Consider the following 19,659-nt stretch of genomic DNA (forward strand, 5'->3'; position numbering starts at 1 on the left):
ATCTTTAAAATTTAGGCTAGTTCAAATATATATATCAACTGGGCACGGCAAGGGCAATCATAATCAAAGAAAAAATGACATGATTGGCCGCAATTTCAATCATGTCACTCTTGGCACTACTATTGAGGGGTGAACATTGAATTCCGCTGTTCCATACTATGCATGTCGGCTTAGCTGAAACCAAAATTATTAGCAGATTTTTCTCTGTACACCCTAATTAATTCGAGCCGCAACCTTAATTAGGACCCTGGCCACAATTGTCTGCATTATAATAACTCTATATTTCTAAGCCTCACCTTTGACAACCTTTTCGCCGCTACGAGCAATGAATTGCAGCTTGCCGTCCTTGGTGATGTTGGCAATCACCTCCACAGAGCTGCCCTTGCCAACTCCTCTGAGTGCCATTTCTGCCAAAAGTTGGCCCGGCACGTAATGCACGGTCTTGACAATTTCTGGCTCCTCTTCCTCGCTGTCCTCGTCGTCAGAGAACTTTTCTGCCTCGATCACGGTTTCCTTCACCTTGCGTTCTCCCTCGTAGAATTCGATAAAAACGTCATCTGCACCAGCTTCCAAAGTGACGCTCTTTCTGATTGGGTAAGCAGTTTCTCTGGAAATTAGAGTCAGGAACTCGCCGTCGCCGGTCTTGATACCAATAGGCTTGGCAATGTGTTGTGTGTTGGTCACCACGGGCTGCGTAGACTCCTCGATCTCCTCGGCGTCGAAACCAGCGTCGATGGAAGCCTGCAATGCAGCACCTCTGCAGATCAACTCGTTAGGGTTGGTCAACTTGGAGTCAACGCTTGGAGCGTTCACCACAGTGGTTTCTGGGAAAACAGCAGCAATGTTGGCAGCAACCTTTGGAATGTTGGAGGTGCCTCCAACAAGCAGAACCTCGTCAATGTCCAAAGTCTCCAAGCCAGCCTTGGCAACCACAGATTCCACGAAACTCGACATTCTGGTGAAAACCGCGCGACCAGACACCTCGAAACGCAATCTGTTGATTGTGGAGTGGAAATCGTATCCCTCGGCAAGAGAGTCGATCGAAATAGTGGATGTTTGAACGTTGGAAAGAGTCTTCTTGGTGATCACACAGGCGCTCTTCAACTTGGCCAGGGATCTGGCGTTCGAGGTTGGGTCCACCTTGTATTTTTTCTGGAACTCCTTGGAGAAGAACTCAACAAGAGCGTCGTCCAGCTTGTCTCCGCCCAAGTCGTAATCGTGAGCAGTAGCAAGAACGGTCAAAATACCTCCTCTGACAGCAATAACGGCGGCATCAGAACGGATTCCTCCGAAATCAGCAACAACAAACAACTTGTCCTCGTTCAAAGTGTTCTTGGCGACAAGATGCGACAAAAGAGCAGCAGTTGGCTCGTTGATCAGTTGCAAAACGTTGATACCGGCTTCAGCAGCAATCTTCTTCAAGTCGGCCTTCTGCGCATCGGTGAAGTTGGTAGGAACGGCGATCACAGCACCCTCAACTTTCTGTCCAATGTAGTCCTCAGCAGCAGCCTTGATTTGCTTCAAGTGTCTAGCGGCGATCTCATCAACAGAGATCGGCTTGTCATTGATGGAGTAGCCAACCTTTCCGTTGACCTCGATCGGATGAGCAGAGTTCTGCGAGTAAGTTGGGTCGATCTTGTCGAAACTCAGACCAATGAAGTCTCTAAAGTTGACCACAGTGGAGTTTGGGTTTCTAACAAGCTGAGCTTGGGCTTGGGCACCGTGGTACTCGTCGTCTCCCACGTACGAAAGAGACGAGGCGATGAACCGGTCACCGTCCGGGTTGGCAATGACGTCAACCTTGCCGTCGTTGGCAATAGCAATCGACGAGGTGGAGTTACCAAATGCAATTCCAATAGAAGCCATAGTGCAATTGTATGAAAATTATGAACAAAACCGGAGGTTTTTTTATGAAAATAAAATTTTATTGAGTCTTGCACGTTCGTGCTAGTAGCTAAAGAAGAAGCAATGAGAACAAACCGGTCGTCTATTGCGTCTACTCAAATAGGAAACAATGAAGCGTAAACACCAGTCCCAACAGACTGACCACGGTCGAGAGACTAGAGTCTGGGAACGAGCCCGCGCCGTTCAAGAACGTGGCATTTCTCGCCAGAGTGAATGTGCTATTCGTGCTCGTCGCGGTAGCAGACTCGTTTCTGCCGGTTGGAGTGGCAGTTGGTCGACTCACAGACACATAGCTTGTGGTTGGCACCGTGAAGCTCAGGTCTCCCGTGTAGTATACCTCTGTTGGCTCCACATAGTCACGTTTTGCCAGTGTAGGAAGAGCAGGAAGAGACGGCAGCGCAGGACAGTCCACTCCCAAACGTCCCAGAACGGAACAGAATCTGGACGTGAACTCGTTCAGGAGCGTCACCGTCGAAGTGACCGTCACACTTCCGGATCCCGTCATGGTGGTCGTAGTAGTAGCCGTGGTGGTTGTGGTGTCTGTTTTCGTGGACGTGGAGAGCTGTGTGGTTGTATCCGTTTTTGTTCTATCTTTGGTGGTCGTGGTGGTGGTTGTTTCTGTGTCCGTCTCTGTATCTGTCTCTGTGTCGTAATCCGTGATCGTCTTCTTGGCAACAGTCTTGGTGGTGGATTTGATGTCCAGCTCCGTCTCCGTCACCGTTTGCACATCCAAACACGTCTTCGTAGTCACGTCGTACTCCGTGTCGGTGACGTACTGGTAGTCCGTGGTGGTGAGCTTTTCCCATTTGTACTTGGTCAGGAACTCGTAGATGGTCGTGGGTCTCAACGTGACTTTGTAAACGGTCGTGGTGTCTGTGTCGGTCTCTGTTGCGTAGTCGGTCTCTGTTCTGGTCTTGAACTTCTTCTTCACCTCGGTGGTGGTCACCTCCACCGTCGTTGGAGACGCACTTGTGGTCTCGTCGTCGCAGTCGTCGTCGTCTCCTTTGAACTTGCCAACTTTGTCTTTAATGGCGTCCAGAATCCCTTGGTCGGTAACATCAGCGTTGGAAGCTGCAACCGACTGGTTCACAGCAGCCGGCTGGATCTTCTTTTCTGGCGCGGAGGTCTTTGCAACCTTGACAGACTTGGTGGTCTCGTCCTTGGCGATCTTCTTTGGTTTGACCGCCGACGACTTGGCGTCGCTGGATGACGTTTTCTTGTTGTCCTTGGTGACTTTCTTCTTTGCCTGTGTTTTCTTAGCGTCTTTTTCGTCAGTGTCAAACTTGAACTTGAACGGATTGCCTCTCTTTGTCAAATGCGAACTCACATCCACATGAGCCTTGTCCAGTAACACCAAAAGGTCTTCGCGAGTGCCCTGGTTCATGATCCGAACCATATGGTCGATCAGTCTCTTTCCAGAAGCCGTGGACTCGAGCTCTTTCGTTTGAACACGGCAGGCGTTCTCAGTAAGCAGCTGGAGAACAAAATGGTACAACGAATCGTTCTCTTTCAAATAGTCGGAACACTGTTGATAAACCGATTGATGGACAGAGCAGCGCGTCTGTGTAGAAACATTGCTAGTGGTGATCACATCCGAGACGCAGTGTGCAAATTGGGGGCCAAAATGCCGTTCGTTATAAACCGCTAAAAATGACTCTTTGACGACCGCGTCTTGACAGTTGCTCGATAAAACAAACAGGCTGAGCGAAAGTGGAAAAGCGGGCTTCATTAGTAGGAATGGAGTTGGGGGCAAGAAAGTTTTTTTGACCCCCTGTTATTATGTTTACCGCCAAATCGAATCTGATCAACCGGAGTTTTTCACCATTTCCTTCTGTTTGGCTTCTCTCAGCTGTCTGCGTTTTTTCTTGGCCTCGAACTCGTGCCATTCGCCCTCGATCTTGTCCACGAATGCAAGTTTCTGTTCCTGGGGCTCTTCCATGAAGTACGGATGGCGCAGCGCGTCGGAAGCACTGATTCTATTTTTCGGGTTTTTCGCCAACAACTTGGTAGCGAGATTGAAACACTGCGGACTCAGCAAAGAGCCGAATTTGTGACGGAACAACGACGGTTTGTGCGAGTTCGGCCGCAACATCTCGAACCACGGCAACGTGTTGCAATCCGGCCATTCTTCAACAGTAATGGTACCCATAATGTCGTAAACTTTCCATAACTGGTCGATTTCGTCTGTGCCTTGGAAAATCGCGTGTCTCGTGAAAAGCTCAATCAAAATACACCCAATCCCCCAAATATCAACCTCGCGGCCGTAGTCGGTCGACCCAAGCAGAATCTCTGGCGGACGGTACCAAAGAGTGATCACTCTGTTGGTGTAATTAGGAGACTCGACGTTGCTGTTGATGTTCTTCATGCGTCTGGCCAGTCCGAAATCGGTGATCTTCAAAACTCCCTTGTCGTCAAGTAAAATGTTGGATCCCTTGATGTCTCTGTGTATAACTTTCTTAGCATGCAAATAGTTGATACCTCTAAGCAACTGTTTGAATATGTTCTTCTTCTCGCCGTCGCTGATTACAATCTCGGCCTGTTGCAAAATTCCTGCCAGATCGTGGTTCATATACGTAAACACCATGTAAACGGCGTTTTTCTCAACCATCATCTCGCTAAGCCCAACAATGTTGGGATGATTAAATGACTGTAAAAGACCGATTTCTCGACTCGCGGTGATCGGGAACCCTTCGCGCTCGGATTCCAACCGAAGACGCTTCAATGCCACTAATTGTCCGGTGATTTTGTTCTTTGCTTTGTAAACTTTTCCGTAAGTTCCTTCTCCAACCTGGTTTATTCGTTCGAAAACGGCTCCTTTCAAATCCACCGGTCTCATGAAAACCATATCGTTACGTGCGAATTCGTCGTCCTCGTCGTCCTCCATCACGTTCTTGTTGCTCACCTTGGCCCTTTTAAAAGCAGGCTGCGTGTTGCCCTTTGGAGCTGTAGGTGCACTTGTTGCTCTTGGCCCCGTTGGTAGTCGCGGCTCCTCGTAATAGTAGCGGTCGTTGTGATAGTAGTCATTGCGATAGTAGTATCGGTCGTCGTAGTACTCGTCGTTGTACTGCGGTCTGTCGTACCTCTGAAACCTTGGACGTCCCGACATGCTGAAAATACACTAAGAAATATGAAAAAAAAAATCTAGTAGGCCCGGTTTTGATTCACATGGTGTCTAAACTACTACGTTGACACACCCACCTAAAATATATTATCGGTATGAACGTAATCAGATTGTAAACGCCCAACGAGGTTTGCCTAAACGACAAATATTCTCTACATTCAGTCTCCTCCCCCATCATTAATACAAATCCACCCACCCTGTTTAAACACTGTATTTATCTCACTAAATCTTTTTTCTTCCTCGCTCATAACCAAACTTTATCATGCCTTTGGTAAGTCGCAAGACCCCCAACCTCTGCTAACGCCAGATCTCGAAAACAATCCATGTCGCCTTCGATCTCACTCTATTAGCTGGGTTTCTGGCTGGAATCAAGAAAAGTTCCGGAATCGAACCAAACTTCAAACTGCTGAACCAACCCGAACTTGAAAAATACGCCACCAAGTACCTCGACTTTGGAGACTGTGTGTACGATTACTCCGTCGGCTACATGGCCAGCTCGTCCTACTTCAAGAGAAAGTGATGCGCATTTCGGTGGCCCGTTATATCTAATACATATCAATACTACTTTTATTCGCAGCGACGCGTTTCAGGATGGGTTGAACGGCATCACGTACCCATCACCGGTGCCGGTGCCCTTGCGCGGAACATTGTAGTACCAGCCGTACTGCTCGGCCTCGGCCTCTTCTTCCTCGTCCTCGTCATCCTCGACACGTGACTCGCTGACCCCGTGCGAGTACTCGGTCACCTCTGTCACGTACTTGTCCTGGTAGTGGAGCGGGTGGTGGCGTGAAACGGGCTTGCTCCCCACGGTGGGGGCCGTCGGCTGCGTGAGCGACCGCATGGACTCCCAGAAGTCCTGGTCCTCCATCTCCTCGTCGTCGCTCGTGTTTGGTGGAGTGCTTTTCGCACCCCCTGTTTGCGTAGCAGCCGGACTGGTCTCGGTGTGCGGCGAGCCTCCCGAGTTCGATGTCAGTTTTGGCACTTCCGTCAACGGTGGAAGGTAATTAAAGTGGGAATATCTGTTGAGAGACGTTGTTGGGTCCAATGCCGACGTCTGAGCACTGTAATGATGATGAATGTGTTGGTGGATGGTGATATTGACGCCGTTATATTTGGCTAGCTCGATGATGCGGTGCACCTGGTCCTGTGACTGAACACTGCCGTTGAAATTTGATATAGGCTCGTTGGTTTTCGGGTCGATCATCTCGAATCTCCATTCGGTTTGAGACTTGCCAGGAATCATCCCATTCGCAGGTCTTGCTAGCGGTTGTCTTTGGAATGTGGTCTGTGGAACAGGCATTGGTGTAACAGAGACCGGTGGCGCTTGTGCAGGTTCCCGTTTGCCAGATTCGTCGTAGCTGCCATCTATCGCTCCAACGGCTACCATGATCGGTCTGGACGCCTGTTTCCGCGCAACGTCGGTCATAATTTTTCTCCAGCGGTTTCTGCACGTCAGACTTGGCCGGCCGTGGATCGCAGCAGCCACCGTTCTCCATCTTGTTCCGTGTTCTTGGACACTTTTAATTAGTTGCAAGTCTTCTTCCAGACTCCAAGGTTTGGTGCGATCTGTGTTATCTGGGTTCAAAACCTCGATGTAACGTTTTGAACATTGATCTTCGGTACGTCCTTCCACGCGCTCGGACACTTTACCCCAAACGGGCCCCAATTCTTGATACGCTTTCAGAAGCTGGTCGTCTTCCTCAGGGGTCCATTTACCACGTCGGAGTCGCGGATCGAGGGCACTCACCCATCGTTTGCGACACCTCATGGCGCTGTAGTTATCGAAATTGGCGGCAATAGCGGTCCAGTCGATGGAATCGGGCTTGATCCGTTGTTTATCATAACTTTCCAGCTTTTCATGCTCTAAAAACTGACTTATAACGGCCTCTCTCAGAATCTTGTCCTTCTCCTCTGTCCATACCGAGCGTGTTTGTTTGCGAAACACCTTGTATCCCAAGGATTCCGTCACCGCCAAATGGTCTATGGCGTTGGTGGTGGCCTTTTTGGTCATTATCCTTAAATGAGTAACTTAAAACAAAAAAAATTCTTTTAGTCACATTTTCTACAGTATATTTTCTATGGACGCTTTATCTTTACAAGATATCAAATCTATAGTTCGATGTCAATACGAATTGGTGGTCCAGCGTAATGAGCGGGTCAAATCTAGAAACCTGTTTAGTAACGGGTCCAATGCGAGCATCAAGTCGGCCGATTTGATCATCTATTGGATAGAGGTGTCTACAAACTATCTAAACAGCATCAAGGCATTGGCCGATTACCAGGACCCCACCGTTGTGTTGCAACTGTACATTTACAATTTCTTTATCCTCAAGTACATTCTGGCGTCTACCGAGGTGAAAAACGATGAGGATCGGGGTTTTATCGGAACACTAGAAAACGTGTCGCAGCAAATCATAAATACCAGTGATCTGAAAACTCAATTGGAATACGCCACCCAAGAGGCTTACGATATTATAAACCAGGACGTTGATACAGACTTGTATCCTATAGAAGACGAGGTGAGTCTCGGATGTGATGAGTTGGCTACCCGGCTGTTTGATCTCCATGAAAAGATTCTACTGGTGGATGTCAGACCGTTTGACCAGTTTTTAAAGTCCCACATCGAACACGAAGATATCATCAATATCCAACCGGATAGTGTGGAAGCCGTGAACGATTTCGAGGACTTGGTATTCTGTCTTCAGGTTGGAAACATCGATTTCTCCGCAAAACTCGCCTCCTTTAATCAATACGCCTACGTTGTTATATTTGGAGATACAAAGGGTGCCCAACATATCCGGAAGCTGGTCACGGGAGCCATTGAAAAACGCAAACGATGGGGCCAAATCAATGTTGAGACTCGAACGCTGGAAGGTGGATACTCCAAATGGCTCGAACTATATGATAAAGACGAATCCAAAACGTTCACCGGAACGATCCGCAGACCGTCGATTCCATCAGCATCGTTCCGCAACTCCACCAACCTGATTCCGTCGGGAATCTCTTTGCCCCTCGTCCGCCTGTACAACTACGGTAGCACGTGCTACATGAATTCGATGATACAATGTTTGTTCAATATTTCATACTTTCGCAATTTGATGATGGACACGTCGAAAATCCAGCCGATTCTCCGCTCCAACGACAACTCGCTGGTTCTTGCATTCTACACCTTGTTCAATGAGTTTTTCTACGCTAACGGACACTCTGTTGTTCGTCCCACCAACTTTGTTAGACTGTGTTCTCTGCTCAAGCCAGATTTAAGAATTCCTCACGAGCAACAAGACACCTCCCAGTTTTTGTACTTTCTACTTGACCGTTTACACAATGAGTTACGCATCGATGATACCCCTGCAAACCGTCAAAATTTCAAGACGCAGAACCCGGAAACGGACCCATTTACAGACTACGGTACAACCAAGGAATATTTGAAATGGAACGCACAATTGTTGAAATCTGAAGGAGTTTCGCCTATCAACAAATTATTCCAGATCCAGCAGGAAACCACTCTTTCGTGTGAGAGATGTGGCTATGTTTCGCTCAACTATGACAACTCCTGTATGATGACATTGAACCTGAACGGAAAGGAGTACTATTTGAACGACTTGATCTTGAAAAATTTGAAGCCTGAAGAATTGAGTGAACGGCTGGGAAACGCCTGGAATTGTCCGAAATGCCAGAAACTCATAGCCGAGCTCAAACAGCTCGAGGATCTGATGTCTTCCCAGGATACAAAGAAACGCGGCTTCTTCAAGTTCAAAAAGGAAGATCATGCTACCATGAACGATTACCAAACAGGACGCTACGCAGAACTGAAAGCTGTTCTTGACCAACCAAACATTTCGCACCGATCCACCAACTTCATCAAATTGCCCCAGGTTCTCACCATCTACCTAGCAAAATTCGACCTGTACCAGAACAAACTCAACATCAACCTCCATTTTCCTAAAAGACTCAACTTTAAAATAAAACGAGGCAGTGCTGAGATTGTATACAGCTACAAACTAAGCGGGTGGATCGATCACCTAGGCCAGTCTGTTTCTTCGGGCCATTACACCAACATCATCAACAGAGGAGGCCAATGGATTCTGTGCGACGACGATCGACTCAGCTCGTGTCGATACGAGGACGAGATCGCAGATCCAAATGCATACTTATTATTTTACTCTTTAGTTAAGTAAGAAAAATATTTCACGCAAAAGTGTTTTACATAGAAACCAATGATTATCAGCATTAGCGCGCCGACGAAGCTGGAATCGAGCGAGAAGACGGTGGGGGCGTCCATCGTGACTCCTGGCGAGCTCATAACAGACGATCCCACGTGGATGAGGGGCCATGGAACGTATTTTTTGAACGACAAAACGTACTCTTCAGTGGCGGGCAGTGTTTTGAAAGTGAATAAGCTTCTAAGCGTGGTGCCGTTTAAAGGTCGGTACTCGCCAGAAACAGGAGACCATCTTGTTGGCCGGATCGTGGAAGTTGGCCAAAAACGGTGGAAAGTGGATATTGGTGGAGAACACGACGCAGTGCTCATGCTCGGGTCGGTTAACCTGCCCGGCGGTATACTTCGACGCAAGTCCGAGAGCGACGAGCTGCAGATGCGCAGTTTTTTGAAAGAAGGCGATCTTCTCAATGCGGAGGTGCAGTCATTATTTTCCGATGGTAGTGCGTCCTTGCATACACGTTCATTGAAATATGGCAAACTCCGAAACGGGGTGTTTGTTCGCGTTCCTGCAAATTTGATTGTGCGAGCTAAAAACCATTCTCATAACCTCCCGGGGAACGTGAGCGTGATTCTCGGAGTGAATGGTTATTGCTGGATCTACAAGTCGTCTTCTGCTGCATCCAGCGCCGATCACTCGGCCTCGACGAATAGGACGGCGGCTGAAATGTCGTCTTCTGCATCGGGAAAATATCAACCGGGACAGGGAAGCGTGTCAATTACCAGACTGGAACAGGAATCGTCGTGGGACATCTACAGTGACAAAAACGACAAGTTGTCAACAAACATCAAGGACACCATCTCCAGATACAAGAACTGCTTGTTGAGCTTGAGTCAGTGCAACATTGGAATTAATGAGGTCAGATTAGTTAGGGCGTACGAAATCAGTCTTGGCTACGGTGACACTAATATACTGGTGAGAGAAGATATACGCAAATCTATTGGCGAGCAGGTGATTTTTCAAGAAAAAATGCGTGGCACTGGATAAACGGGGTAAATAGTTGCGGTTGCATATTAAAAGGTCAATTAATTTTCCTTATTTTTTTTTCTCCGAAATACGTTTGCATATGGCATTCAAACAAGCAAGAAGAATCGGTCAGATTGGCGCTTGTTCAGCGCTAGCGTTGGGCTTAGGTGGCGCGTATTTGCAAACCATCCACAACGATACGTTGGTTGATTTTAAATCCAAGTTTCCGCCAATCGTTACCAATGTGGAGAAACCCCCCGCAAGGGATGATTTTTTAAAAAAACTGGGGGAACCGGTCACAAAATTGGCCGAGGAATTATCCACCAAAGATGCCCAGTCCAAGTTTGATTTAATCATCGTCGGAGGAGGTGCAACAGGTACCGGTGCCGCTCTCGATGCCACTCTTCGTGGTCTGAACGTGTTGTTGCTGGAAAAAAATGACTTTGCGTCCGGCACTTCGTCCAAGTCAACAAAGATGGCACACGGTGGAGTTAGATATTTGGAAAAAGCCATCTTCCAGCTCTCCAAAGCCCAGCTTGACCTTGTCATCGAGGCTCTGAACGAAAGAGCGGCTATTCTCAACAATGCGCCTCATTTGGCCACCTGTTTGCCGATTGCTATTCCTGTTTACAAATACTGGCAACTGCCATATTTTTACGCCGGATGTCTGTTGTACGATTTATTTGCCGGCTCCCAGGCCTTGAGATTTTCCTACATTTTGAGCAGAGGCTCTCTGTTGGACAAGCACCCTCAACTTGACTCCGAGGGGCTTGTTGGAGGTTTGGTTTACCACGATGGTTTGTTTAATGATGCTAGAATGAACGTGTCTTTGGCTTTGACTGCCCAGAAACACGGTGCTACCGTGCTCAACTACATGGAAGTCAAGCAGTTCTTGAAAGACGGCGCCGGAAAGAGTAAGGGTGTTCGTGTTGTTGACGGCGAGACCAAGAAGGAGTACCTTGTTGCTGCCGATGCTATTATTAACGCTACCGGACCTTACTCCGACGCTATGTTGTCTATGGATGAGAGCGCCAACGGATTACCTGATCCAAAGGTTCTGGAACATCCAAAGATGGTGGTTCCTTCTGGTGGTGTCCATGTTGTTCTTCCTGAATGGTACTGTGCTAAAGATATGGGTTTGTTAGATGCTTCTACCTCTGACGGTAGAGTCATGTTCTTCCTTCCATGGCAGGGCAAGGTTCTTGCTGGAACCACCGACGTTCCTTTGGATAGAGTTCCAGAGAACCCTGTTGCTTCGGAGTTTGAGATCAACGACATTCTGAAAGAGTTGCAACACTATGTTAAATTCGAGGTCAAGAGAGAAGACGTCTTGAGTGCCTGGTGTGGTGTCAGACCTTTGGTCAGAGACCCAACCACGGTCACTAGCGAGAACATGAAGTCCACTCAAGGACTTGTTAGAAGCCACTTGATCTTCAAGTCTCCAAACGGCCTGATCACCATCTCCGGAGGTAAATGGACCACTTATAGAGAAATGGCTCAGGAAGTTGTCACCGAGACCATCAACAGCACTCCTGAGTTGCAAGCCAAGAACCCAAAGCCATGTTCCACCAAAGACTTCAAAATCGTTGGTGCAGAGAACTACGAGATCTCTCTGGCTGCCAGATTGGCTCAACACTACAGATTGACCGATAAACTGGCCACCCATCTGGCCCATAACTACGGAGACCGTGCTCCAGTTATCATCGACCTGTTCAAGGACCCAGAAAATGCCAAGCCGCTCGGTTTGGGTGACCACCCAACTTATGCCACTTTTGACCATCCGTTCACCATCGGAGAGCTCAAATATGCCATGAGATACGAGTACGCCAGAAGACCCCTGGACTTCTTGGCCAGACGGTGCAGATTGGCCTTCCTGGACTCCAAAACAGCCCTGGCCTGTGTTGACGAAGTTGCTGACGTTATGAGTAACGAATACGGCTGGAATGCAGACACCAAGAAACAGTACATTGCCGAGGCTGTTTGGTACATCAATCATATGGGTATCGAGCCTAACCAAGACTCGTACGGAACATTTTAATAATGTAATGTGTTAAATGCTAGTATACAAGTTCTTCAAGTCTGTAAACTCGTGCTCCGTCATGCACTCTTTGAACGAACACCCTTTGGTGTTGTTGATGAGACTTTCCTCGAACTTTGTACGTTGTTTAGTTTGCATCTGGCCGTGTTGTGCCAGTGCCCATATTAGGTCTTCTTCTCCCATCAGAGTGTCGTGCTGTTTTTCTCCCGTGTAGACGATCTCTGCAACGTCGTGGAGAATATTCGCCGTAAGTCCCCAACAATTGCGCGTCCGAACACCGAACTCGTGGTCTTCCTGTGTCTCGTCCTCGCTTTCCGAAGACATGTCCTGGATCTCGTCCAGCCATCTCACCTCGTTATCGTTGTGGATCGGAAACACAAACGACCGCAAATTCCACGGAATGCCTCCCCATTTGGTGCGAACATACGACTGTTTCAAACACTCCTTCAACTCGTACCTCCGGGGCTTGGGTTGCAGAAAGTCCTTTAATGGAACACTGAAAATAGACGACGACTCGCCCGGATTCAGCATGATGTTGCTGATGTGCTGGTCCTCGAACCGTCCGAGCTTGGACTCGCTCCAATTTATAAACGCGACACATGGAGCGACTCCCAGAAAAGTCCGTGCCAGATACGTCGGCATCACCTTCAACTCCTCCACCTCGTAACCAAACTTTTCTCTTAAATATGAATTATCACGATGAATACCAATCTCCTCCTCTGCTTCGCGACGTGAACATTGGAACTCCGATTCCAGCGGGAAATCAACCTTTCCTCCAGGAAGAGAAATATGGCCCGAGAAGTTCTTGAGTTTCTTGGATCTCTTGGTTAAAACAACACGCAACTCGCCTTGTTTTCCTAAAAACAGTAGCACCAGCACAGAAGATCGCCGTATGGCAGGAATCCGGTGCCAAACAGAAACAGACGACTGTTTATAGTATTTGGGCTTGTATTTCTGGAGATTGATCAGATATTGAGACTCCATCCGATGATTGTTGACTAACTGGGCAAATCGATGATCCAAATCTGGAGCCACAGTGGGGGGGTTCGGGATCTGATACTTAAAGAACTGAAAGTTGCCGTAAACGCTCTGAAGAACCTTATTTGTCTTAACAACTCCGTTAGCAACCGTACTTGCCGCACTACTCGAACCGGTCGAGTAATTGATAAATGTTGAAGTAAGCAGGTTGTGTGAGGCCTTAAAATTCTGATAGTATATCATTATTAGCGACGGGTCGATCGGCGTGAACTTTCCCCCGGAGTTGGTTGCAAAACTAAAAGAAAAACCACCAATTAGTTTTCAAACACCACCGTTTCCTTTCATGCGTTAACGTGTCTTTTATATACATCGGCGTCTACATAAAACCCCCATGTTCTGAGCCTACAAATCCCCTCCATTTTGCATTAAATGTTGAGTCAAAACAAAATGAGGGGATACCAAAATATAAATAATGGTGCAAGGGTGTCAGTGGTCCGTGCCCAGCCAAGCCAGAGCCAAGCAGCGATTAGTCCACCTTAGCCTCGGCAAGGCTGTGCAGCGTTGAAATGTTGTTGCCGAACTGTTTGCCCTTCTTGGTAAGTTTCTTGAGCTTGTTCTTCACGACCATCACCGGCACCGTGCTTTTGCGCACCAGGTGGTTTGACAACGATCCGAGTAAAACACCTTTAATGGCCGAAGTTCCCCGAGACCCAACAATCACCAGCGTCGGCATGATATGTTTGATAATCTCCACCATGAAGTGGCGCGGGATCGGGTGGTGGCACGACTCGATCACCAGGTGAACTTGCAGTTTGGTCAATTTCAGCAGATCAAGTGCCTCGGTGGTAATTTCTTCCACGTTCTGTGTCCGGAGCTTTTCTCTGGCACTCTTTGATGGCTTCTCGTTCTTTGGCTCGTGCTTGTTCTCGTGGCTCGCTTGTGGGAACCCGTTCAGATGCATCGACGAGTACTCGTCGTCCTCGATCACGTTCAAAATGTACAGCACAGACCCGTCAACAAGAACCGTTCCAATACACCATTCAAGAGCGTATCTGGACTCGTCAGAAAAGTCCATGCACAGAACAAAAACCTGAGGCAGCTCTTTCTTGCTGGCAATCTCAAAGAAGTCACCACGGGTCACTGTGCGGATGGCCATCTGGTTGGCCAGGTCGGACTCCACCTCGGAAATCACAACCTTCTCGTTCAAAGTGCGTGCCAGCTCTGTGTCCGCCTTTTCCTCCACATCGCTCGTGTACGGAATCGAAAACCCGCCGTCTGCCCCAGAAATGTCGGGCGACACCAGCTTCTTCTTATAAACAGCATACTCCTGCAGTTTCTCTTTACGTCCAGCGTTGTCTTGGTAGAACTTTTCAGGATCATAATGGATGGTTGTTCCCGCTTTCTTTGCATCGGCCTCTATCTTTTCCATGTAATCCTCAGGAACGTGTCTTCCGATCGATTTGGCATTGGCCAACGCCCGCTCCGCAGCAAGCAACTCGTCGATCTTCTCGGCTTGCACCGCATCCTTGATAAGCTTTCTGTTGTTGATCTTGGACAGCTCGTCTTTGGCCATCATCTTGCGGCTCGTGCGGACCTTGTCGTCTTCCACCTGGTCGGGAGAATACGACGCATAATTGGGCAGAACCTTCCCGCCGTCGTCCACCTCGAACTCGGAGTCTGTATCGCTTATTTGCTCCTCGTCGCTGCTGGACACCAATTCCGAGCCTTCCAGCTCGTCCTCGCTCTCTCTGACGCGCGAGCCAGAAGGAGATCGCAGCCGCTCGGATGGGTCGTGCGACGTGATGTAGTATTTGTTGTCAAGGTCCGCGGAACTGGACCGACTCATGGACCTGCGGGCACTGGACAGTCCGCGCGAATGCGTACCCTGCGCTCCCGGCGACATGTCGCGACCACGGCCACGTGCTCCCGCACTGGCGGGCGTCTTCTGACGCTCCAAAATCTCCGCAATCAACTTGCGCTCTTCCTCTAAAGCTCCTTCCAATGACATATTTGCGATAAAAAAAGCCAAATATTGTGTCTCATGCTGTTTGCAGGAAAAAATTAATATCCGCGGTCGATCGTCGCGTTACCGACTTTGCCTGTCCATCTTATCGGTTCCCCGATCAGCATCTTACCAGCGTGGTTGTGAAAAAACTTTTATCCCCCAGACAACCCAACCCAAATGAAGTCGTATTTCCGGTTGTATCTTCTGGCGTTTGCATGTTCGTTGCTCGGGTCGCTGTCGCTGGGGATTCTGGCCCTGTTTTCCATCTTCACGCAGCCGTTACAACGCCAGCTACAATACTCGCAGTCTGCAATCAACAAGGTTATCATTGCGCAAACAGTGGGACTAAACGGGTTCACCCCACTCTGTGGACTCATCGCCGACCTGAAGGGAACCTGGATCCTCAGTCTGCTGGCCTTGGCCTGCTACACCATGGGATTCTCGCTAATCTTGCTAGTATACAACAATAGGATCCTGGACCCAACCCCCGTGTATTTCAGTTTTTTCGTGATCGGATGCGCTCACGGCTCACTCTTGTTCAGTTGTCTGCTAAACTGCGCGCGTTCAATGGGCAAACACTACAAGACCCTGGCAATTGGAACTCCAAACCTCATGGTTGCTTTTTCCACGTTTCTCCAGATCCACGTGCTAAAGCTCTATTTTGATGATCCCGATCCCACGATCGCGTTCCAGAAGACGCTCAAGTTCTTCCTCTACTCGCTGTCGGCCAGCTCGGTGTTTTCCATGATCGGTTGCATGATCACCGACAGAACAGAGAAAAAAGAGCTCCAAGTTGACCATTTCAGCAACTTTGACGCATCACCCCTGCTTTCGGGAGCAGGAGTGGTTCTCGCATCTCCCCCCGGATCACCGTTCTCGTTCAGAGCAACGGAGGATCTCGAATACGTCCAATTGGATGACCAGATCTCGGTCTCCAGTAGAACGTACCAGCAAAAAATCGTCACTTTCCTCACAAGTCCGCTAATGTACCCACTTATTATAGCATTCTTCATGTCCATTGGAGCCACAGAATTCTTCCTGACCAACCTGAGCACCATTCTCAGCTCTCTGCATCAAAACACTCTAGACGAAAAGCTCCAGGTCTACTCGATATCGTCCACTGTTGCCCGGTTCGCCATCATGCTGCTCACAGACTATGTTTGTATGACGTTCCGTATCTCCAGACTTAGCATAGTCTCTGCGGTGATCATCCTGTGCGGTCTGGGCCACTTCTACCTGTCCTGTTGGCCGATATCGACTCTGCACTTAAACGTGATTGTGGTTCTGAACTCAATCCTCAACTCCAGTTTATATACCCTGTTTCCGGCCATCCTCGCCTCCATATACGGCCTGGAAATCTTGGGAACAACGTACGGGATCTTCTCGTGCTCCTCCATCATCGGAAACCTGCTGCTCAATCTGGCTTACAGCGCAGACTACACTAAAAATTGCCTGGAATCGTCCCAGGACAACCTGGTCATCTGCACAACGTACACATTCCTGTTCAGCGGCGTTTCGCTCACATTGCTCGGGTTCTTGATCTACTCACTCAAGAACAAATATCTTGCTATTGCACACGAGAGCTTTTAGGCGTAAGGTGTGGCTTTAGCTTTTAAAATCAATACACATATAATTATTTATTTTCCTATTTTTCTTATCGGTGATGTCTGAAAGGGCAAGAGGGGTGCCCGAAGGCGTGCCGATTTGGCAGCCGGATGAGGCCGCGCACGAATGTCCGTTCTGCCACCGGAAGTTTACGTTTTTTAACCGCAAGCACCACTGCCGAAAGTGCGGGCGAGTGGTCTGTGGCGATTGTTCGTCGATCTTCACCTGCTACCTGCCCAACACGTACGTTGTGTCGCCGCAGTCCCAGATGTTCTTGGAGACGCCCCATGTGCCCCACCGGACGTGCGACGAGTGCGCAACGCAGCTGGAACGCTCGGTCAACAAAAGTGGGGGTCAGAACTTGATCAAGACCTCCTCCACCACAGTGAGCACTATGAACGTCCCGAACGACGACAACGACGACAACTTGTGTCCGGTGTGCGGGATCGATCTGTCGCGCGAGACAGATCTGGGCCGTGAAGAGCACATCAACAGCTGTCTATACAATCTGGAGTTCTCTGGGTCTCCAGATTCCAAGAGACACACCAACCGGATGCTTGTGTACACGCTGGAATCCAACACACATGTCAACGAGGACAACGAGTGTGTGATCTGTTTTGAGGAGTTCAACGTGGGGGATAAAGTGGGGAGGTTGGAGTGTCTGTGCTGTTTCCATTACAAATGCATCAAGGATTGGATCAATCGCAAAGGAGCGTGTGAATGCCCCGTCCACGCCGTCGCAACAGAAACATGAGCGCACAAGAGTTACGAGGAACTGGGTTAGTAGGTCGGGATATAATTAATGAGCTAGGTTATAATAATTTTACCGCATTGAGTAATTCATGGGCATTAATTCTACCGTTGATCTACTACGCGTCACTGGCCAGGGCACCGATCATAATGAATGGGCAAAAAGGCAGAGACACAGTTCTATTGTCTTGCTGTTTGTCTGTCAATTGCAATTACCATCCCTTTAGAAATCTTATTATTTATCCTGAATAGGATATTGCCAAATGGAGGAAAAAGCACGCGAACTACAACAGATCATTGTTCAGCTGCCCCTGAGCTAATCATCGCCGCGAAACACTCGTCAACCACAGTTGCAAACACATTCTAGACGCCAAAGCTCAAACATCCCCCACCCTCAGCACTGTTTCAATCTCGTTTCAACACCGTTTGAGAATTGAATCTAAAATTTCGTCCTGTGTCTCGACCAATATTTTAGGCGAGATCAAGTAATAAAAAGTGTTCGGCTATTGCTCGCACCTGCAGCGAACATCCCTATTTTCTACCCCTTTGAAAAAAGGCGCGCCGCGCTAATGACTCTCACACGAATATAAAGCTGTATCTGATCCGTTTTACACTTTCTTCATGTCTCCTTCGCCTAAGTTAGAGTCCTTGTGGCTCGACGAGCCTTCGACAAGGAAAAAAGATAAGGTGCTGCGCTCACTTCAATCCAAACGCGATCTGCTGCTCCAGCTGTTTGAACTCGACGGAGAGTTCCCAAAAAAAGGTAAAAAGTCGACGTTGACCATCTCGACACCATTCGCATTCACCCACACGTCACATCTTAGTGAAAGAGAGTGCTTTGGACTGGAAAAGGCGTTCAGAGAGGAAGACTTGGACTTCATTCCATCTATTCTGAAAACGGAATTGCCAACCTCTGGTAATGCACGTCGGCCTGTTTCCTCCTTTAGAACCTCACCAACTGCTGCAAGCCCTATAATATCGGAATCAAGGCCTGTGTCCAGACATTACAGAGTGAACTCCACCTCCTCCACCTCCCAGCTCTTCAGCAGAGCCAACTCCACCTTCACAAGATCTACGTCTATCTCTACCCTAAGCTCGCTCAACCCATCGATCCAGGAAAGTCCTGTCAGAACTCTCAGACCTCCTGACAGACTCCCTTCCATTCCACAGGAGAATTCAGAACAAGAGGTCGTCAAGTCGCTGGAAAACACACCTGAGAACTGGCTTTCTCTTTCTGTGAACACTGAGCGCAATCACGAACTGTTCGAGCCAGTCTCGGAAGAACCTGAAGACATTCGTCTTCGTAAATTCGAGTTTCCTTCCTTCTTGATGGATACCCCCACCGACACAACCCCAACCGATCCCCCACACATTCGCAAAGTTCCATCGATCGGATCCCCCATCCACTCTCGCGACTCTTCGTTCACCTTTGAACTGTTCCACCCTCTTGATCATGCAGGATCAGGATCTCCTGCTAACAAGCTCGAGCTTCTACCATCCCCTGTGGACTCTCAAGACGTGAACGAGATCTCTGATAACGAAGACACTCTGATCTCGTTGAACGCAGCAAACGTGAGCAGGCTCTCCAGATTGAGCATGGCCACCGATCATGATTTCACCGAAAACTTCTCAAAGACACTCAGCCAACTTCGTTTACCAGACATCCTGGACGAAGAATCTATAGATGAATTATGATTCAATATGAATTAAGTCGGAACACGTCTTTGTAGCTGCCATGGCCTGTGCGATAGATGGTCACCCGCGCTTGGTTGTTCATCTCCTGTTTGGTTTCTTCCATCTTGAATTAAAATTGAACGCATACCCGTCATACGGTCGTACATGGCCTAGTACTGGCGCTAGGTATGCAACTGGTGCATATATGGTCCCTCTGGCTCATGACGTGGGTCTGATAATCCAAAATGGGCGTTACCTCCTATTTTCTCTCTCATCTTGTCTCATCTTCCAAGTTCCAAAAAAGGTAATTTCGTCAATATTGGGGTTTTCGCCAATTTGACCCCACCATTCGATTCTTCAACTCCTCTAGATCACAGCGCCCATGTCAATGACCTTC

At 48.5% G+C, this 19,659-nt stretch overlaps 15 protein-coding genes across 15 annotated transcripts; 6 read left to right on the top strand and 9 right to left on the bottom strand.

Moving 5' to 3' along the window:
* Nucleotides 1-285: 285 nt before the first annotated feature.
* OGAPHI_006301 (uncharacterized protein) lies at nucleotides 286-1,866 on the bottom strand (the record flags this gene model as incomplete). The annotated part of the gene is made up of 1 exon (XM_046207575.1): nucleotides 286-1,866. The coding sequence occupies one exon, from the start codon at nucleotides 1,864-1,866 to the stop codon at nucleotides 286-288; it is 1,581 nt and encodes a 526-aa protein (XP_046059224.1).
* On the top strand, nucleotides 326-3,242 carry OGAPHI_006302 (uncharacterized protein; the record flags this gene model as incomplete). Its single annotated transcript, XM_046207576.1, has 4 exons — nucleotides 326-429; nucleotides 621-1,875; nucleotides 2,042-2,797; nucleotides 2,895-3,242. The coding sequence occupies 4 exons, from the start codon at nucleotides 326-328 to the stop codon at nucleotides 3,240-3,242; spliced, it is 2,463 nt and encodes an 820-aa protein (XP_046059225.1).
* Nucleotides 1,997-3,634, bottom strand: OGAPHI_006303 (uncharacterized protein; the record flags this gene model as incomplete). Its single annotated transcript, XM_046207577.1, has 1 exon — nucleotides 1,997-3,634. The coding sequence occupies one exon, from the start codon at nucleotides 3,632-3,634 to the stop codon at nucleotides 1,997-1,999; it is 1,638 nt and encodes a 545-aa protein (XP_046059226.1).
* Nucleotides 3,635-3,709: 75 nt separating this feature from the next.
* Nucleotides 3,710-5,011, bottom strand: OGAPHI_006304 (uncharacterized protein; the record flags this gene model as incomplete). Its single annotated transcript, XM_046207578.1, has 1 exon — nucleotides 3,710-5,011. One exon carries the CDS (start codon nucleotides 5,009-5,011, stop codon nucleotides 3,710-3,712), a length of 1,302 nt encoding a protein of 433 aa, XP_046059227.1.
* Nucleotides 5,012-5,612: 601 nt separating this feature from the next.
* Nucleotides 5,613-7,037, bottom strand: OGAPHI_006305 (uncharacterized protein; the record flags this gene model as incomplete). Its single annotated transcript, XM_046207579.1, has 1 exon — nucleotides 5,613-7,037. One exon carries the CDS (start codon nucleotides 7,035-7,037, stop codon nucleotides 5,613-5,615), a length of 1,425 nt encoding a protein of 474 aa, XP_046059228.1.
* A 67-nt stretch (nucleotides 7,038-7,104) lies between these two features.
* Nucleotides 7,105-9,204, top strand: OGAPHI_006306 (uncharacterized protein; the record flags this gene model as incomplete). Its single annotated transcript, XM_046207580.1, has 1 exon — nucleotides 7,105-9,204. One exon carries the CDS (start codon nucleotides 7,105-7,107, stop codon nucleotides 9,202-9,204), a length of 2,100 nt encoding a protein of 699 aa, XP_046059229.1.
* Nucleotides 9,205-9,243: 39 nt separating this feature from the next.
* On the top strand, nucleotides 9,244-10,233 carry OGAPHI_006307 (uncharacterized protein; the record flags this gene model as incomplete). The annotated part of the gene is made up of 1 exon (XM_046207581.1): nucleotides 9,244-10,233. The coding sequence occupies one exon, from the start codon at nucleotides 9,244-9,246 to the stop codon at nucleotides 10,231-10,233; it is 990 nt and encodes a 329-aa protein (XP_046059230.1).
* Nucleotides 10,234-10,312: 79 nt separating this feature from the next.
* OGAPHI_006308 (uncharacterized protein) lies at nucleotides 10,313-12,250 on the top strand (the record flags this gene model as incomplete). Its single annotated transcript, XM_046207583.1, has 1 exon — nucleotides 10,313-12,250. One exon carries the CDS (start codon nucleotides 10,313-10,315, stop codon nucleotides 12,248-12,250), a length of 1,938 nt encoding a protein of 645 aa, XP_046059231.1.
* On the bottom strand, nucleotides 10,342-10,725 carry OGAPHI_006309 (uncharacterized protein; the record flags this gene model as incomplete). The annotated part of the gene is made up of 1 exon (XM_046207584.1): nucleotides 10,342-10,725. The coding sequence occupies one exon, from the start codon at nucleotides 10,723-10,725 to the stop codon at nucleotides 10,342-10,344; it is 384 nt and encodes a 127-aa protein (XP_046059232.1).
* On the bottom strand, nucleotides 11,354-12,208 carry OGAPHI_006310 (uncharacterized protein; the record flags this gene model as incomplete). Its single annotated transcript, XM_046207585.1, has 1 exon — nucleotides 11,354-12,208. The coding sequence occupies one exon, from the start codon at nucleotides 12,206-12,208 to the stop codon at nucleotides 11,354-11,356; it is 855 nt and encodes a 284-aa protein (XP_046059233.1).
* Nucleotides 12,251-12,262: 12 nt separating the features above from the next.
* Nucleotides 12,263-13,471, bottom strand: OGAPHI_006311 (uncharacterized protein; the record flags this gene model as incomplete). Its single annotated transcript, XM_046207586.1, has 1 exon — nucleotides 12,263-13,471. The coding sequence occupies one exon, from the start codon at nucleotides 13,469-13,471 to the stop codon at nucleotides 12,263-12,265; it is 1,209 nt and encodes a 402-aa protein (XP_046059234.1).
* A 283-nt stretch (nucleotides 13,472-13,754) lies between these two features.
* OGAPHI_006312 (uncharacterized protein) lies at nucleotides 13,755-15,450 on the bottom strand (the record flags this gene model as incomplete). Its single annotated transcript, XM_046207587.1, has 2 exons — nucleotides 13,755-15,272; nucleotides 15,364-15,450. 2 exons carry the CDS (start codon nucleotides 15,448-15,450, stop codon nucleotides 13,755-13,757), a joined length of 1,605 nt encoding a protein of 534 aa, XP_046059235.1.
* OGAPHI_006313 (uncharacterized protein) lies at nucleotides 15,411-17,592 on the top strand (the record flags this gene model as incomplete). Its single annotated transcript, XM_046207588.1, has 2 exons — nucleotides 15,411-16,723; nucleotides 17,187-17,592. 2 exons carry the CDS (start codon nucleotides 15,411-15,413, stop codon nucleotides 17,590-17,592), a joined length of 1,719 nt encoding a protein of 572 aa, XP_046059236.1.
* Nucleotides 15,947-16,291, bottom strand: OGAPHI_006314 (uncharacterized protein; the record flags this gene model as incomplete). Its single annotated transcript, XM_046207589.1, has 1 exon — nucleotides 15,947-16,291. One exon carries the CDS (start codon nucleotides 16,289-16,291, stop codon nucleotides 15,947-15,949), a length of 345 nt encoding a protein of 114 aa, XP_046059237.1.
* A 617-nt stretch (nucleotides 17,593-18,209) lies between the features above and the next one.
* OGAPHI_006315 (uncharacterized protein) lies at nucleotides 18,210-19,283 on the top strand (the record flags this gene model as incomplete). The annotated part of the gene is made up of 1 exon (XM_046207590.1): nucleotides 18,210-19,283. The coding sequence occupies one exon, from the start codon at nucleotides 18,210-18,212 to the stop codon at nucleotides 19,281-19,283; it is 1,074 nt and encodes a 357-aa protein (XP_046059238.1).
* Nucleotides 19,284-19,659: the final 376 nt, after the last annotated feature.

This window comes from Ogataea philodendri, assembly GCF_020536065.1.
Source record: "Ogataea philodendri strain CBS6075 chromosome Unknown scaffold5, whole genome shotgun sequence".
In the NCBI taxonomy this organism is placed as follows: Eukaryota; Fungi; Ascomycota; class Pichiomycetes; order Pichiales; family Pichiaceae; genus Ogataea; species Ogataea philodendri.